The 18286-nt window shown below is 38.4% G+C and overlaps 1 protein-coding gene across 1 annotated transcript in view; it reads right to left on the minus strand.

Moving 5' to 3' along the window:
• Positions 1-18286, minus strand: part of UGGT1 (UDP-glucose glycoprotein glucosyltransferase 1) — a 109630-nt gene that overhangs the window by 27997 nt on the left and 63347 nt on the right. The window contains exons 19-27 of the mRNA XM_052657570.1: positions 15705-15825; positions 11908-12006; positions 10736-10759; positions 10156-10250; positions 7923-8129; positions 7014-7145; positions 6098-6228; positions 2886-2981; positions 81-183 (exon numbers count right to left, since the gene is read on the minus strand). Of these exons, the coding sequence (XP_052513530.1) occupies positions 81-183; positions 2886-2981; positions 6098-6228; positions 7014-7145; positions 7923-8129; positions 10156-10250; positions 10736-10759; positions 11908-12006; positions 15705-15825 (1008 nt within the window). The remainder of the gene's footprint in view (positions 1-80; positions 184-2885; positions 2982-6097; positions 6229-7013; positions 7146-7922; positions 8130-10155; positions 10251-10735; positions 10760-11907; positions 12007-15704; positions 15826-18286) is intronic.

Here is an 18286-nt window from a genome sequence, read left to right on the forward strand (position 1 = left end):
ACAGCTCTAGTGCACAATCAAAATCACACTTACCTATCATTAGGACAAAACACGGGCATTGCCTCTGCAGCTGTACCTACCAAAAGCAATGGGGCAAGTCTCTGTGCTTCTCTGGTGACAGGGTCAATGACAGCCACAACATCAAAGTACGTCTCCCCTTCCTTGGGTTTCAGTTTAATTGCACTACAGAGATCAACAAGATAAAACATTAATCTGGAGGGGTGGGGGCAGGAAGGCAATACATCCAATACAACTAATCAAATCTCTTAGCATTTTCCAAAAAACTTTAGATCTCAAACAATAAGGTTACATGGTGGTCAACTATGTGATTATGTTTACCTCAAAGTTTGCAAAACCCTCTAAAAGTTTCTGATGCTTGTTTTTAACAGTTAAGGAACATTATGCCAATTTTTATTTCTTGGCAAGAAGGTTGTAAGGAGAGAAGAAATTGATGTTTTTAAATAGTAAAAGAAATTTAAGAACATTACAAGAAATTTGCAAAAGAGAGAAACAGGAAATAATCATAAAATCTCACCATCCCAACTCAACCACTGTATGACATATTTCTATACAGTCCTCCTTATATGCCCATATAAAGATCAGATGCACCTACAAGATATCAGCAACCTTATAATGACTTCATTCCTTCCCCCAGAAATTGTAATTATTATAAAGATTTTTCCATGTTGTTATACAATAATACCCTGAAAAAGAAATAATCTTCAATGTGCCAAGTGAACCTGCTGTAGTTTACTTAAGCCATTCCTTATTGCTAGACTTTTAGATGGCTTTCAAGCTATGAAGAACTTCTCACAATCAGTCTGTATCACAGCTGGAAATTTCTTAAGAATTAATGCCACTCATAGACATGAGAGTCATAATTAAACAAATATTTTTACGGCAAATAGTCTGTTCAAATTTTATCCCCACAAGGACTGACTGTGAGAAAGCATAGGTCAATTAACCAAAGTCCAATCTACTCTAAACTAATTAAATCAAAATCATAGAAGAGTAGTGTGCAGGCTTCTGCAGCTAAAGCCTCTGGTGATTCTGATGTGCAAAAAGATATACACTTGACTGGTAAAGTAAGTGCTGCATACATCAACTGTAGGAGTTCTTCCTAAAGACAATTTAACCTTAAATCTAATCATGAGAAAACAACCCAGATTGTGGGACATTCCACAAGACAACTGGCCTGGACTCCTCAGAGTCAATGTTATAAAAGAGTGACAAAAACAAATACAAAAAACCCTCAAACTGTTCTACCTTAGAAGAGACTACAGAGACACAATAACTGACTGCAATGTGTGAGCTGGACCAAAACAACAAACAGTTGTAAAAGGTCATTACTGGGCTTCGGAGAAATCAGAAAATGGACTGATATTACATAACATTGCTTTATCAAGGTTAAATTGCTGAGGTATGCCAGTGATTTAAATTGCTGGAGATACTGCCAGTACTCAGGAAACAGATGCCAGAGAATTAATGCATGATATATAACAATGTTTACAAGCACAAGCTGGAATAAAGATTGTCGGGAGAAATATCAATAACCTCAGACATGCAGATGACACCACCCTCATCGCAGAAAATGAAGAAAAACTAAAGAGCCTCTTGATGAAAGTGAAAGAAGAGAGTGAAAAGTTAAAGCTCAACATTCAGAAAACGAAGATCATGGCATCCGGTCCCATCATTTCATGGCAAATAGATGGAGAAACAGTGGAAACAGTGTCAGACTTTATTTCTTGGGGCTCCAAAATCACTGCAGATGGCGACTGCAGCTATGAAATTAAAAGACGCTTACTCCTTGGAAGAAAAGTTGTTAGACAGCCTATTAAAAAGCAGAGACATTACTTTGCCAACAAAGGTCTGTCTAGTCAAAGCTATGGTTTTTCCAGTAGTCATGTATGTGAGACTCTCACGAGTTGGACTATAAAGAAAGCTGAGCACTTAAGAACTGATGCTTTTGAACTGTGGTGTTGGAGAAGACTCTTGAGAGTCCCTTGGACTGCAAGGAGATCCAACCAGTCCATCCTAAAGGAGATCATTCCTGAGTGATCATTGGAAGGACTGATGTTGAAGCTGAAACTCCTTACTTTGGCCACATGATGCATTGAGCTGATTCATTTGGAAAGACCCTGATGCTGGGAAAGATTGAAGGTGGGAGGAAAAGAGGATGACAGAGGATGGTTGGATGGCATCACTGACTCAATGGACATGAGTTTTGGTGAACTCCAGGAATTGGTGATGGACAGGGAGGCCTGGCATGCTGCTGTCCATGGGGTCACAAGAGTCGGACACGACTGAGTGACTGAACTGAACTGAATGGTTGCCAAAAATGTGAATGCACATTACGTTTGTATGCAAATATATACCATACATCCACACACATATGGATAAATGTGGCACAATGTCAATAATTGGTGAATCTAGGTTAAAGATATTTGGGTGTTCAATGTAATAGTCTTTCAACTATTCTCCAAGTTTGAAACTTTTCAAAATAAAAAACTGGAAAACAAGAGACAAAAAGACAGATGACAAAAGACTTCCTTATAATGCTACACTTATTTTTATTTTATTGAAAACACGACAGGTTTCAAAAAATGGTGAAGAGACATGTGGTCTAACAACTGTTTATTCTTTAATATCATAAAATTAAGCTGATCTGCTTTATTAAATGCTCTGTTTTCTCAAGGCGTGTATTCAGAACTAAACTGATTTAGAAATAAATGTCAACTTTTATGCAACTGAGCTCTGTTATGAGTTCTATGTATGAGTATAAACATATATGAAAGCCACATATCACACTTACAAATACACTCTAAATGGCAGAAAAGCAGCTGAGGAAAACAAAACTATGCATACATTCAACACTGATTCTATACCTGTGTCTGTCTTCGAAAAACTGGTATTCGATTCTTGCATCTCCTTTTGGTTGCGCCGACAGGAGGGCGTCCACCTTCATTACCAAGTCACTGGCCCTGAAAGATTGGTTGGTGAAAATTTAGCATCTCTCTGACTGAAGGTTTCCCAGCTGTTACAATCAACCTACGTACTGACTGCCAACGACATGGTTTGAAGAAATTAACTTTGTACCAATAGGCATGAGAAAAAAAACTACAGATCTATGTCACTGATTAGTTTTATAGCCCGGCAGTAAGTGTTGATTTTTCCATATGTGAAATGGAGGTAACACCTACTTGGAGTGGCTCTTGTAAAACCAGCACTGGCTAAACATACAAATAAAGCACCTAGCTCAGAGCCTGGCCCAGAGCAGGCTGCCAGTGTCATTTATGTCTCCCTCACTCTCTTCTAAATAACTTTATTACTTTTTATGATCATTAGAGTCACAATTTACCAAAAATCATTCAGGAAAAAAATATATAAGGAGAAAATGGAGATACACACAATAATAGCATATTTAAGAAATAAGTGTTGAAAACATTTCAGTTCATAATTCTTCTATATTATAAAATATATATATATATACACACACACACACACACAAAAGTGGTACTAAATTATTTGGTAACCTAATTTTTCATTTAATAATACATTACAAACATTATTTTGTTGGGGTACATCAATATTTTCAATAACTGCATAGTATTATATTTATGAATACATCATTATCTATTACACTATTACAATCAACATTACAGTAAACAACTTAGAAAAGCATTTCCACGTTTCCCACCCCTCCTAACTTGATCTCTAACCAAGGAAGATTTTGTACTAAATCATGAGACTGAAAAAGAATGCTCTAGTCTGCTGAACCAAGGATTGAATTCTAAGAATGTTAAAATATATTTGTGAATATATTTGAACTAGAATCAAGCCCATCCATTCTCTCACTGAACCAAACAACTATATCAAATTATATCCCCTGGTACTTCTCAATACTAACTCTGAAAACAAAATAAAACAGGTCATCTGTTTCCTGTGATGTGTCAACATTGTCACAAAATACGTCGAGACACTAACGTGGCCTGGGATGAGCTCCCTGATCAAAGAGGTCACAACTGAGGTTTAGGGAGCTGAGGATGGCCTCTTAGCTGCAGGTCTGGGTCGGGCATGAAAGCTGTGGCTGTCACAAGGGGCCACTCCAAGGTGGAGCAGTTCTAGCACTAAGGAAAACCTTAGGCAAGCAAGGTCACTCTGAAAACCCTAAAAGTTTTAGTATCAATCTTTTGGCACCCCCATAACTACCCTGAAAGTGAAAGGGAAAGAGAAAGTTGCTCAGTTGTGTCCAACTCTTTGTCAACCCATGGACTATACAGTCCATGGAATTCTCTAAACAAGAATACTGGAGTGGGTACCCTTTCCCTTCTCCAGGTGATCTTCCCAACCCAGGGATCGAACCCAGGTTTCCCACATCGCAGGCGGATTCTTTACCAGCTGAGCCACAAGGAAAGTCCAAGAATATTGGAACAGATAGCCTATCCCTTCTCCAGCAGATCTTGCGACCCAGGAATGGAACCAGGGGTCTCCTGTATTGCAGGCAGATTCTTTACCAACTGAGCTGCCAAGGAAGCCCAAAGCTACCTTACTTGTCTATATCCACCCAGCACCCACCCAGTCCCTCTCTGGCTGCTTAAAGACAAGCCTTTTGTGCAGAGTCTGGCAATTATACAGTCCGCAGGGACTCCAAGGGGCTCGCCACAGGCTCCAGAGACAGAGAAGGAGTGGTCCAAGGAGCACATCAAGCCCATGCCTGTGACACAGTGGCCTCAAGTCATAGGTTAGCTCCTGGCCTGTATCCAGGAGGCATTTCATAGGCTAAAACAAGGAGCACCAAATGAGGAAGAACAAAACCTCTTTATCTGTGACCCCAGTTTGGCTGAGATGAAAAAAGATTCCTTCTCATATCACATAAAACTTGGCAAAGAGGCTGCTTTGGTAGCTATCAAAGTCAACACTAAGACATGCATCTTGAACTCTGCAACATCATGCTGTGATGAAATAGATGAAGAAAAGAAAAAAACAGAAAAACTTCAAAATTCTATATCCTCAAACTATGCATCAAAGAACACTATTAGGAGTGTGAAAAGTCAATCCATGGAGTGGGGAACAAACATCCGCATATCACACAGCTATACAGGATTGATATCCAGAATATAAACGAATTCCTACAACTCATCAACAAAATAAATAATTAAAAATGAGCAAAGGACTTGGACAGATTTTTCCCAGATAGACAAAGGGTCTATTAAGCACACGAAAAGATGTTCAAGATCACTAATTGTTAGGGGAGTATGACAAACCACAAGGAGATACCACACCCATTTAGAATGGGTATTATAAAAAAATTAAAAATAACAAACATTGATGAGGATGTGGAGAAACCAGAACCCTTATACATTACTGATGAGAAAGTAAAACGGTATAGCCTCTGTGGAAAAAGGTATCACGGTTCATCAACATTAAACATAAATATACATCCTCCAATTACACATCTATTTGATATTTAATGCCAAAAACCATGTGAATATGAATATGAGCTTCAGTTACACAGCAGGTACATAGACCAGTCAAATAATTACTTTTCTTCCTTTGAGAAATAACTTATTAAAATACATAAGCGAGTAATAACACTGAAAAGGATTAAAATAACAATAAAGAACCAATAATAATCAACTCATCATCATCACCTTTGGACTATATAACAAAAAACTCATTATTCAATAATTAGTAAATACAGAAAAAGAAACACTTAATTTGCCTTTTTTTCCTGAAAATAAAACTGAAGGGTAATTATAGAGATAATGAGGAAAAGTATGTCTTTCCATAAGTATTTCAAAGAAATAAAATCACCCCTCTACTTTTGCATATGTTTGAAATTTTCCACAATCAAAAACTTTTAAAAAATCAAAATGGAGAGAATTCAGTTCTTTAAACAGCTTGCTGCAAAATTAACTCATTTCAATGAAAGCAAAAATAAGTAAACCTGAAATGAAGACAATTATTATATTTTAAAGCTAGAGATAAAACATCTTAGAATAAATATTTAACTTTTTTTTTTTTTTAAAGCATGAGGAAGGTCCAATTAACAGAGCCCCTATGACTTGAACTGATTAACTTCTATGGCAAAACTTACACATCTTCTTCTACCCGAAGCTGCTGAATGTGAGATTTGATTTTCTGTCCTGAAGTTTTTAAGATGATATTTTCCAGGAGGTGGAAATCGTCTTGATTAAAGAATTCACTGTCCTCCAGTGGCCCAATGATCTGTGAAAGAGAGCAGGGTAGTCAGTGCTGGAATTAGCAGGCTGCAGAGAAGCCCTTGGTTGTCCTCAGGCCACCTTACAAACCAAATCACTTTACAGACCCAAAACACGTTTATGCCTAAGTTAAATCAATGAAAAAAGTGAAAATAAAAGCCAAATCAACTCATATGGCTATCCCCTTATCAATTCCTCCACACTCAACAGAGTGTAGACTTGAATATTTTACACTATTTTTACAGTAAGCAAACTCTGGAATAAAACAGCAATATCATTTTCATTAATTCTCACTGAATAAAAAAAAGCCAAATAGAAATGCAGTGGTAGATACCAGAGATTCCACCCTAAGTGCTAAGAGTTTCAAGTTTAGTATGTCTGTCTAGCCTCATTTCCGCGTCTGCAGATATTTATGAAGTATTCTAAGCGTAAACCAATTAAGTTCACATAAACTGCACAAACCATAAACTTAATCCCCACATAGGACAAACACTTTATGTATCAAAGGTCTTAGGAATTTATGTTCTGAGAGCAATCACACTCTCACCACCTTACACAATCGCAGGGCAAAACTAAACAGGAGGAAGGTTTCATGAAAGGACATTTGTGTCCAAATGAGCAAACTTTCTTTGAAACAAGGGGGCAGTAATGATCATCAGCACTGCATAAGCCCTAATCACCTTTGGAAAAAGTGGCTCTGTTGAAGAGTTTACTAGCTTCAGAGAAGAAAGCTGCCAAGACTGTTCACTAATTTAATTTGAAGGCAACCTTGTCTCAGGACAAAATCCTCACCCTTCCATTGCTGATCACTGCCCTCTGTCCTTTCTTCAGCTTTAGAACATCCCTGCAGTACACGGCATGAGACAAAATGAAATCCATTTTGGAAGACTCAAAGACCTCCTTAAAAAGACTGAAATCCATGCCCTAGGAAAGTAATTGTTATTAAGGAAAAGTAATTGTTATTAAGAAAACCACAAAAATTAATAATCACATGAATAAATCATAAAATGCTCTAGAGGAAAGTTATGACTAATTTTAATAATTAACATTATGATGTCTCCATTTTCCACATTTCCTCCCATTTTTTCCCAACCTCTCACTTAAGTAATTGCTTATTTCCTTTTTCTGGTCCTTTATGTGATAGTTCAATTGGCAAACTATAATTCACGGTAACTTTATCATGCATTTTAAATCTTGTTAATTTCAAGAGAGAACCTTTCTTCTAACTGAAACATCAAATACATTCATCATTTTATAAAAAATTTTAAAATTACAGAACAATGAAAAGTATGTAGTATATAAATTAATTAATTTGGACTTATACTGAAAATATAGCAAGAACACATAAGCCTCTAACTCATTAAGTAGCTTAAATCTCTAGAAACAAATATTTGTCTTTGCTTTACAAACAAGTCAAACACTATCTACCTTTTAAAAACTTACAAAACCAATGGCTTTGTGCTTAAAAGCATACATAAACTCATGTATACACATCATGAAACCTAGTAAGTTTAAAGTGAAGTAAAGGGAAAATCGCAGAATTGTTATTTACTGGAAAGGCTCTTCCAACTTAAAAAATATTCTCTGAGCTCAGAACTACAATCACAAATCCTGACATCAACAGGAACAGGACAAACCAGCCCATAGGAATGAACTTCTAAATAGCAGAACAAGGCAGCCTCATGCAATACACAGACTTACCCCAACAGAGAACTCCCTGATGTCAGTTCCTGCAGCCAGGGCCGCTGCAGTCTCCTCCTTGGCCATTTTCGTGATGAAGTTCTTAGCAGAGTTGGAGGTCTGGGTTTGGAGAGCAGCCCAGATTGCTCTGGAGATCTGAGTTTTCTCGTAACTTATATCTTCACTAGGATTATTGATCATGCTTACTCTAACATTGTTACTGGATTTCTATTTACAAAATGGGAAATAAGAGTTATATGGTAGATGTCTTGAACTTAAAAAGCAGCATTAACATCAGTCACATTCCATAAGCAGCAAATAACACTTAAGTCTTCGGTCATTCTCCTCTGCATACCAAATAAAATTAAAATGCTGTAAGTAGGCATTCAAACCCTTATATGAATTGGCCCCCAACCTACCTTTCCAATTCATTTCTTGCCATCTCTGTAAACACGGTATACATTACAGATTGTCAGAGTCCTGTATTTTCCCAATACACTTTGCGTTCTTCTTATGCATGTTATGCCTCACTTGGGCATGTGAATCCCAACTACACCCATCTTTACTACCACAAGTCACAACCCTCTTGATGGGCTCTGCACAAACCCTTCAGTCACATGGCCTTTACAGATTTGTAGCAAAAATTCATCTCTCCTAGGGTAAAAAGTCAAAATTCATGTGGAAGAAGATATCTAGGACCCAAAAAACCAAAAAAGGGCCATAGCAACAGAAATTCATACTTATGTGTATCATTCATACTGATGTGTATCTAAAAACATGTGCATGAGTATTCACTGCAGCATTCTTCTAGCCCCAAACTAGAAACAAACCAACTGTCCATCCAACAGACTAAACAAACAAAACTCTGGTACAGCCAATGCACAATGAAAAAGAACTAATAACCACCACTTGTAAAGCCATGAATAAATCTCAAAAATGTTGAGCAAAGAAATCAAATGCAAACAAACACATATTAATATTGTAAGAGTCTATTTAAACAAAGTAAGTAACAGGTAAACCTAGGCTGTGAGGAGGACAGGAGAGGGATAGTGGCGAGGGCACAGGCAGGGCCATACTTTCAGGTAACTATTTCTGTACCTAGGTGGTGGTCACACAGTGACAATGTACATCCTATTAATTTATGCTTGTCTTCTGAACCTATGTATCACCTCAATTATTCCCTCCCTGTTCTCGCACTTTACCACCACACAAGCTTTATCAGTTTGAGTTAAGAATGCATTATACGTATAGCATCCTTCCAGGACTGCTCTCAAATACAACTCTGAACTGACCACACCATCCAGTCTGTTCCTTTGGACAATAAAGATACTCAGTACATCAGTATTTCAGTGAGCCTCCTTGGGACACAGGGTGGTAAGGGGACACAGGTCGGGGGTGGGGGGCGGGGGTGGGGTGGGGGGCGGGGGGGGGGGGGGGATGCAAAACCTGGATGAAGATCCAATCTGAAACCACTCAGGAAATCTCTCTCTCTGACAATGAGGATCTCTAGAAGAGGTGATATTTTTTCAACTGTTCACCACTGCTATTTTCAGGCCACCTGCATGTGCATCCCTCTGCATGCCTACACCAACGTCTATTACATAGGTGCTGATGTGCCTGCGTAATATTTTTCCTATATCTGGACCTCTGTCAAGGTAAGGACTCTGTCTCTTCCACACAATATACAAAATGAACTTTGCAGCATCTCTTCAGCAAGGGCATGAACAGTTATGCAATTAAAAACTTGTCTATGATGAAGAGCTCGTTATTTTTTCCTCTAAAAGAATCTATTCCCAGACTTCCCTGATGGTCTGGTGGTTAAGTTTCTGCCTGCCAATGCAGGGGACATGGGTTCGATTCCTGCTCCAGGAAGATCCCACATTGCTGTGGAGCAACTAAGCCCGTTTGCCAAAACTACTGAGCTGCGGCCTAGAGCCCATGATCTGCAACAAGAGAAGCCACTACAATGAGAAGCCTGTGCACTGCAACGAAGAGGAGGCCCCATTCCATACAACTAGAGAAAGGCCCAACACAACCATAAATAAACAAAATTTTAAAGAAAAAAAGTCAGAATGTTGCAGTCTTCTTGGCTTTCTCAATAGTTGCCAGACCTCTGAGAAAACAATGCTTCTTTTCCCCAAGCACTAAAAATGCAGGATTCAGCCTCCCCACCAGAATATTATCAGCACACTTGATGCTCATGAAGATACTGCAGCCTCAAACAAAGATACAGACTGAAGTAGTAGATACTTGCCTGATGTTTAATAGCATCATACAACAATTGCCTTCCAGAAGGGCTATCAAAATCCCCAACAATCCAAAAAGTTACTGGCCTAATAAAAGAATCATCTGTAGAAAAACAAATATAACATACTGAGTGGGAGGAGGGGAGAAACCACATCCTATGTTTCAGTACTGCTATTAAGTCAAATAATTTCTGCAAGCCATGCAAAAAATAAAGATACAAGGCAAAAGCAGTGAAACTTTGATACCAGAATGAAAGTATGATAACCTTCCATGTGGCTTAATTAGAAACTAGAAACATGCATTTATTAATTCTATTTTGGTTTGGGCATCTGTTAGCATGTAAAATGAAAAAGAGTCTTTGAGAGTGTGGGTAATATGATAGTCTCCAATCATATTCATTTGTAACTTTCTAAAACATAACTCTTTACAAACACACAGAACTCATCTGCATTGATAAATTACCCACAGGTTCCAGAAACATTCCAATAAAGTAGCAATAAATTCTGAATCACAACAGTGCCTGAACCACATAAGATAACTAATAAAAATAAATAAAAGGAATAGAACATTCTGAAGTTTAAAGTTACCATAGATTTCCTTGGAGGACATTCCTGGACAAAAGTAAAGGAAAAAGAGTAGAAAAAAAGAAAGTATCATTTCTCTAATTAATGCCAACTTAAGAGACAAATTTTAAATAATGCCCAACATCCTCTATGCGTTTTTTTCTGGTTCTCAGTCCTATTTGTGTTACAGAACTATACAGGGACTCCTCAGAATCAATTTCTTTGAGGAACCAAATGGAGCAATTGCCTGTGTTTAAATATACATTTGAAAAGCCAGAATTTCTCTCTGGGAGAAAACTACAATGGTAATAAAAATAGCTACCTTAAATGACAGTTGGTGCTTTGAAAGGGTAATAAATGTGATCAGGGAGGAAAAACATCTGTCTTCCATTAAAAGGGTATCATTTTACAAAATTTTGATCTGCATAAAGAACTCTGCATCAAAATCAGCTTAAAAATGTTCACAAGGATTTCTTGAACCAAGTTTCCCTTGTGGCTCAGCTACTAAAGAATCCACCTGCAATGTGGGTGATGATCCCTGGTTGGGAAGATCCCCTGGAAAAGGGAAAGGCCTAGAGAATTCCATGGACTGCATAGTCTACGGGGTCACAAAGAGTCGGACACAGCTGAGCGACTTTCACTTCACTTATCTTATAAATCCTAAAAATTTAATCCAACGTTATCATAAGAGGTGAGTCAAACCAATCTGCAATCCATTAAACCATTTTTACATAATTCTTTTTCCATTCTGAACCATAAAAAAATTTTTCTTTTTGCCTTTTATGTCTATTATGGTAGCTCAACTGGTAAAGAATCTGCCTGCAATGCAGGAGACCCTGATTCAATTCCTGGGTCGGGAAGATCCCCTGGAGAAGGGCATGGCAACCCACTCTAGTATTCTTGCCCAGAGAATCCCATGAACAGAGGAGCCTGATGGGCTACAGTCCACGTGGTCACAAAGAGCTGGACATGACTGAGTGACTAAGCACAGCACACACAGCACATAAAATTTATAAAGATAACATCTGAACTTTCAAATATATATAAAAATCAAATTTAAATAGGTAATTTCTAGACTCAAATAATTATACAAAAAAATAAAAGAAATTATGGAATCTCTTTCTCAACAGACACTAAATTTTTGTAGATACTAAAAAACAAAAAGTTGAATCCAAGGTAAGCCTAAAATGTATTACCTTTCTTAGTCAGATAATTCATACTGTTGGCTATAGCAGCAGTCTTGCCTTGGGAATCCAAGACGGTAAATCTAGCATAATCATCCACAAAAAAGTTATCTGAAAAAAAATTAAAGTAGATTTATAATTAATATGCCTGAATTCAATCTAATCTTAACATTCAATTGATAATCTGATTTGACCATAATATATGTTTTAACAAAATGCATGAGCAAAATATATTGTTCTAAGTTCATTGAACAAGTTAACAACATGACCCCTACCTCATTAACCATATTTTAAGACACAAAGAGAAAACGTACCCATCTGACACATAACTCTCATATATGTGTTAGTTTGATGATTTAAATTGATTTTCTTCCTACTTTTTCACTTTATACCTAGAGGATGATCTTTTAAAGAGACTTTAACTTTCTCTCTCCTTTCCATAGTCCATCCCTCCAGTAAACTCTTCCCTATTCTATTTTGGGATAAGAGGGGATAAATGGGAGAGAAAATATAAGAAAACTCATATTTTAGTTACTTCATGTCTATCATAATAACATTTTGAACCTTAAAAGAAATAAGAGGTCATTTTTAGATATATATTTTTCCTATTAGTGCCTCTGGGCAATTGCTCTTATTAATCATTTCCCCTCAGATTACTCCTACCAAAATTCCAGGTTCATCAAGTCACTCTCTTGCTCTAAGTACTTCATAATTTCTTCCTACCTACAAAGTGGTCTCCAGCCTGGTATCATAAACCCTGTATCTCCAGCAATCATCCCAGGTCTTTGCATTACGCACACCCCAATACAAACGCCCTGCTTTCTGCCCTATCCTCCAAGCAACAGCTTGCTTGCCCACCCTCCCATCTATTGGTCTGTACACCCACTCACCCGTCTATCTTTTCATTCAACAAAGCACACCGAGGGCCTACAATCTGCTCAATCAATGTTCTAGAAATGGTAAGCAATTTATGACAGACATAGTCCATTCATACTGTTGGCTATATGCAGGGGAGGGGAGGAAGCACCATGGCCTTAAAACTTAGTTGCAGGACAGCAAAGGCCAAGAGCAGTGTACATGATGGAGCTACAACCACTGGGTTAGGAGGATGCCAGTTACTCTTCCACTGACAGCTTCAAAATGCTCACCAAGTGAACTACATCCTTGCCACTGTGGACTAGCATCATGACACAGTCAAGGCTGTTAACACTCAGTGGAGAAAGATATCCCAAAACACAGAACTGTTTTTATGTTATCCAAAGATAACTCTTTACAGCTTAATTTAAGATGATGGAAACAACAAACAGGATGAAGATTCATAATACTGCCTGACTTGCACTACTAATTCTTCTGGTAAAAAGTATTTTCTTAACTACTTTTTTTTTCCAAATATAAGCATATTTTTTTCCTCTGCCTATATTTAACCATTTTCTTCTGCCTGAAAGAAAAGGAATTTAGTTTAAAGTAGAACACAGATAGCCACAATAAAGTACCAATCACAAATAGATGTATATATTTATTGCACTCAACTACCACGACAAATACACTTGGTCTTGACTTCACCATTACACATATCCTTTCTTCCCCAGTGAGATTTCCTGAGCAAATAATGATATCTCTATTTTATACCCTGCAGTTTGTTAAAGCGGCCTCCATAGTCTCCAGCAAAGGCAAAAGAACAAACTGCACCTGGGGTTAACTTCTTAACAAGGCACTGTTTTGCTTTGTTTTTTTCATTTTCCAAACTTACCTATTTTTAACTGAAGGAAAATTGCTTCACAATATTGAGCTGGCCTCTGCCATACATCAACACGAGTCAGCCATGGGTGTGCACGTGTCGCCTCCATCTCTAACCTCCCCCCTCTTCCCGCCCTTCCAGGTTGCTCCAGAGCCCCATCTGAGCCTGAGTCACAGGGCAAATCTCCACTGCTTGTCTACTTTACACGTGGTAGTGTGTGCCCCCATGCCTCTCTCTGTTCATCTCACCCTCCCCTTCTGCCCATCCATGTCCCCACGTCTGTTCTCTGCATCTCCACTGGTGCCCTCAAAAAGGTTCATCAGCACCATCTTTCTAGATTCCATATATGTGCGTTAATATGTAACATTTGTGTTTCTCTTTCTGACTTACTTCACTCTGTATAATAGGCTCTAGGTTCATCCACCTCATCAGAACTGACTCAACTGTGTCCCTTTATATGGCTGAGTAATATTCCATTGTATATATGTACTACGGTTCCTTTATCCATTCATCTGTCGATGGACATCTAGGCTGCTTCCATGTTGCAGCTATTGTAAATAGTGCTGCAGTGAACACTGGGGTACATGTGCCTTTTTCAATTTGGGTTTCCTCAGGGTATATACCAAGTAGTGGAATGGTTGGGTCATATGGTAGTTCTACTCCCAGTTTTTTGAGGAATCTCCATACGGTCTTCTGCAGTGGCTGTATGAATTTACATTCCCACCAACAGTGCAAAAGGGATGCCTTTTCTCCACAAGCTTTCCAGCATTTATTGTTTGTGGATTTTTGATGATGACCACTCTGACTGGTATGAGGTAATGTCTCATTGTAGTTTTGATTTGCATTTCTCTAATAATGAATGATGTTAAGCATCTTTTCATGTGTTTATTAGCCATTTGCATGTCTTCTTTGAAGAAATACCCGTTTATGTGTTTTGCCCACTTTTTGACTGGGTTGTTTGTTTTTCCGGTATTCAGTTTCATGAGCGACAAAAACGTATTCTTGTGGAAACAACCTAAACATTAATCAACTGAGGAACAGATAAGCAAAGTATGGCCTGTCTATACAATAGAAAAGGAATCCAGTCATAAAAAGGAAGTTCTGAGACAGGCTACAACGTGGAGGAACCTTAAAAACCTTTATGCTTAGTGAAAGAAACCAGTCACAAAAAGCTTCTAATTATATAAAATATCCAGAACAGAAAAATCCATAGAAAGAGAAACTAAATTAGGTAGTTGCTAAAGGACAGGAGAAGTGGGAAATGGAGAGGAACTACTAATGGGGTACATCATTTCTTTTGGAGGAGTCTAAAATTAGGCAGTGTGACGATCACACAACTTTGAGAATATACTAAAAACAGTACACATTATAACCGTACACTTTGAAAGGTTGACTTTTATGGCAAGAATGATATTTCTCAATGAAGCTTTATTTGTTAAATAGGCATTCGTAAGTCCACAGAGTAAAGTTCTCTGAGATATTTGTCAACATTATTGCTGAAATTGACACCAGAACTAGGAAGAAAACAGCTGCTTAAGAGCTTTAGGACTGTAAGAAAGTCAATAATCCAGGACCATTCCTACCATCTAGTGCCTATGTTGAGCTGGCATTTAAAACACACTGAATAAGTTTCAGAGTTTACAAAGATTTATCCAGGAAGAATTTCTCTCCTCTGGAGGAAACTCTTGTAAATTTAGAGGCTCATATAATGAAATCAGGGGGCTTCCCTTGTGGCTCAGACAGTAAAGCGTCTGCCTATAGTGCGGGAGACCCAGGTTTGATCCCTGGGTCGGGAAGTTCCCCTGGAGAAGGAAATGGCAGCCCACTCCAGTATTCTTGCCTGGAAAATCCCATGGACAGAGGAGCCCAGTAGGCTACAGTCCATGATGTCACAAAGAGTCAGACACGACTGAGCGACTTCACTTCACTTCATAATGAAATCAAGGTACAAAGAGCTTAAACAAAATCGTGTCACAATCTTGGATTATCTTCTGAACATTACAATCCAATAAATACAGGATTTTGAAAGACAAATCAAAAAAGCCTAAAGTTTTCCTAAAATGTTACTTACTGGTTGCTGTTAGGTCCAGGTATTCTCGCTCAGCTGTCAAAATCCTAGAGTTGATTCGTGGAACAACATTTGGCTGATTCATGATATACTCTACCACATCTTGATCATGGGACAGTTCACCCTACCGGAAAAAAAGAAACAGGATGCCGGTAAGATGCACGTTAAACAAATATGAGTAGTGTTCAGTTGCTCAGTCATATCAGACTCTTTGTGGCCCCATGGACTGTAGCCCACCAGGCTCCTCTGTCCAAGGAATTTTCCAGGCAAGAATACTGGAGTGGGTTGCCATTTCCTTCTCCAGAGGATCTTCCCCACCTAGTGATCAAACCTGTGTCTCCTGCATCTCCTGCACTGCAGGCGGATTCTTTACCCACTGAGCCATTGATCAATAGCGATTTATTAGCAACTAAAACATCATTAACTTTATATTATCTTCTGACATACTAGTAACAGCTAAAAATAGAAGTTACCCCATTATAGGTTCCTGTTGTTGCCAAGCAAGGCTCTTTATGTACAGTATTTCTAATCTGTTCAACAATGTGAGCAAGATGTGGTACAGAAAGGTTAAATAACTTACTCTAAGCCACAAAGCTAATGAGAAGTGCATGTGAAATGCAAACCCATGTTTATTCGATCTTGCCACAGAAACAAGCAAGCTTGAGAAACTGGAGTTAACACAAGCAAAAAACCCATCTTGAGATCTTCTCACAGTAAGCTTCTCTCTAAAGAACAAAGCCAAATGACTTCACTAAAGAAGTTAATATTCTCTGAAAAAAAATATTACCCCAAGCCTTTTTCAATCTCAGACATCCAAATAATCCTGTATTTCCAGGGTCACGATTACACTGGGGAAGAAGAAATCATTTATCATTAACTCTTCCCTTTCATGCTCCTCATATTATAGAAATACTTGTACTTCATGAAGGTGATCTAGTATATGTGGCTGTGGAAACTTACAAACTTTCACACTGAAAATATTTCACACAAAACCGTACTTCAACATGATTTTCAGGGGAAACATGTGAACCAAATATACAGTCAAGTTTTTAAAAAATCCATTCAGGCATCTTCTGTGGCTACTTATCTCAAGATTAATAACTCACATACAAAGTCTCAAACTATAAGCCAATAATGAGCATACAAACCAACTACCGGAGAAGGCAATGGCACCTCACTCCAGTACTCTTGCCTGGAAAATCCCATGGACAGAGGAGCCTGGTAGGCTGCAGTCCATGGGGTCGCTAAGAGTTGGACACGGCTGAGCAACTTCACGTTCACTTTTCACTTTCATCCATTGAAGAAGGATATGGCAACCCACTCCAGTGTTCTTGCCTGGAGAATCCCAGGGACGGGGGAGCCTGGTTGGCTTCCGTCTATGGGGTCGCACAGAGTCGGACACGACTAAAGCAACTTAGCAGCAGCAGCAAACCAATTACACAATTCAAAAGACTTACAAAGGTACTCAACGACTCAGTATAGATGCAAGCCCATGTATATAACTTTGGTCTCTATGATAAAAGCCTAACTGAAGGAGGGCAATTTGGCAACATCTATCACAATTATACATACCTTTAAATGGAGCTCACCTACACACACACACACACACACACACACACACACACACACACACACACACACAGTGATTGCAGAAAGAAAAATGAACAGTGAGGAAGAGGAATGTTTAAGTGACAATTTTGCTTCATTTATATCTCTATACATACTTTGAATCTCACACATCTGCATATCCCAGAATGCAAATATTCTTCAATATATGCAAATCAAGCAATGTGATATATCATATTAACAGAGTAAAAATCGTATGATCATCTCAAAGGTGTAGAAAAAGCTTTTGACAAAGTTCAACACCTATTTATAAAAATTAAAAAAAAAAACTTTCCAGAAAATGAGCATAGAGAGAACCTATCTCAACATAATGAAGACCAGATATGACAAACCCACAGCAAACATCATTCTCAATGGTGAAAAGCTGAAAGCATTTCCCCTAAGTTCAGGAACAAGACAACAATGGCCACTCTCTATTCTTACGCAACATAGTTTTGGAAGTCCTCGTCATGGCAACCAGAGAAGAAAAAGAAATAAAAGGATGACAAATTGGAAAAGAAGTAAAACTGTCACTGTTTGCAGTACTACACACAGAAAATCCTTTAAGATTCCACCAGAAAACTACTGGAACTAATCGGTGAATATGGTGAGGTTGCTGTTGTTCAGTCACTGAGTGATATCTGACTCTGGACTACAGCTCCATGGACTGCAGCACACCAGGCTTCCCTGTCCTTCACTATCTCCCAGAGTTTGCTCAAACTCATGTCCATTGAGTCAGTGATGCTATCCAACCATCTCATCCTCTGTTGCCCCTTTCTCCTTTTGCCTTCAATCTTTCCCACCATGAGGTTATTTTCCAATGAGACAGCTTTTCGCATCAAGTGGCCAAAGTACTGGAGCTTCAGCTTTAGCATCAGTCCTTCCAATGAATATTCAGGACTGATTTTCTTGAGGATTGACTGGTTTGATCTCCTTGTGTCCAAGGACTCTCAGGAAGTCATCCCCAGCACCACAGTTCA

Source organism: Budorcas taxicolor, chromosome 2 (genome assembly GCF_023091745.1).
Source record: "Budorcas taxicolor isolate Tak-1 chromosome 2, Takin1.1, whole genome shotgun sequence".
Lineage (NCBI taxonomy): Eukaryota > Metazoa > Chordata > Mammalia > Artiodactyla > Bovidae > Budorcas > Budorcas taxicolor.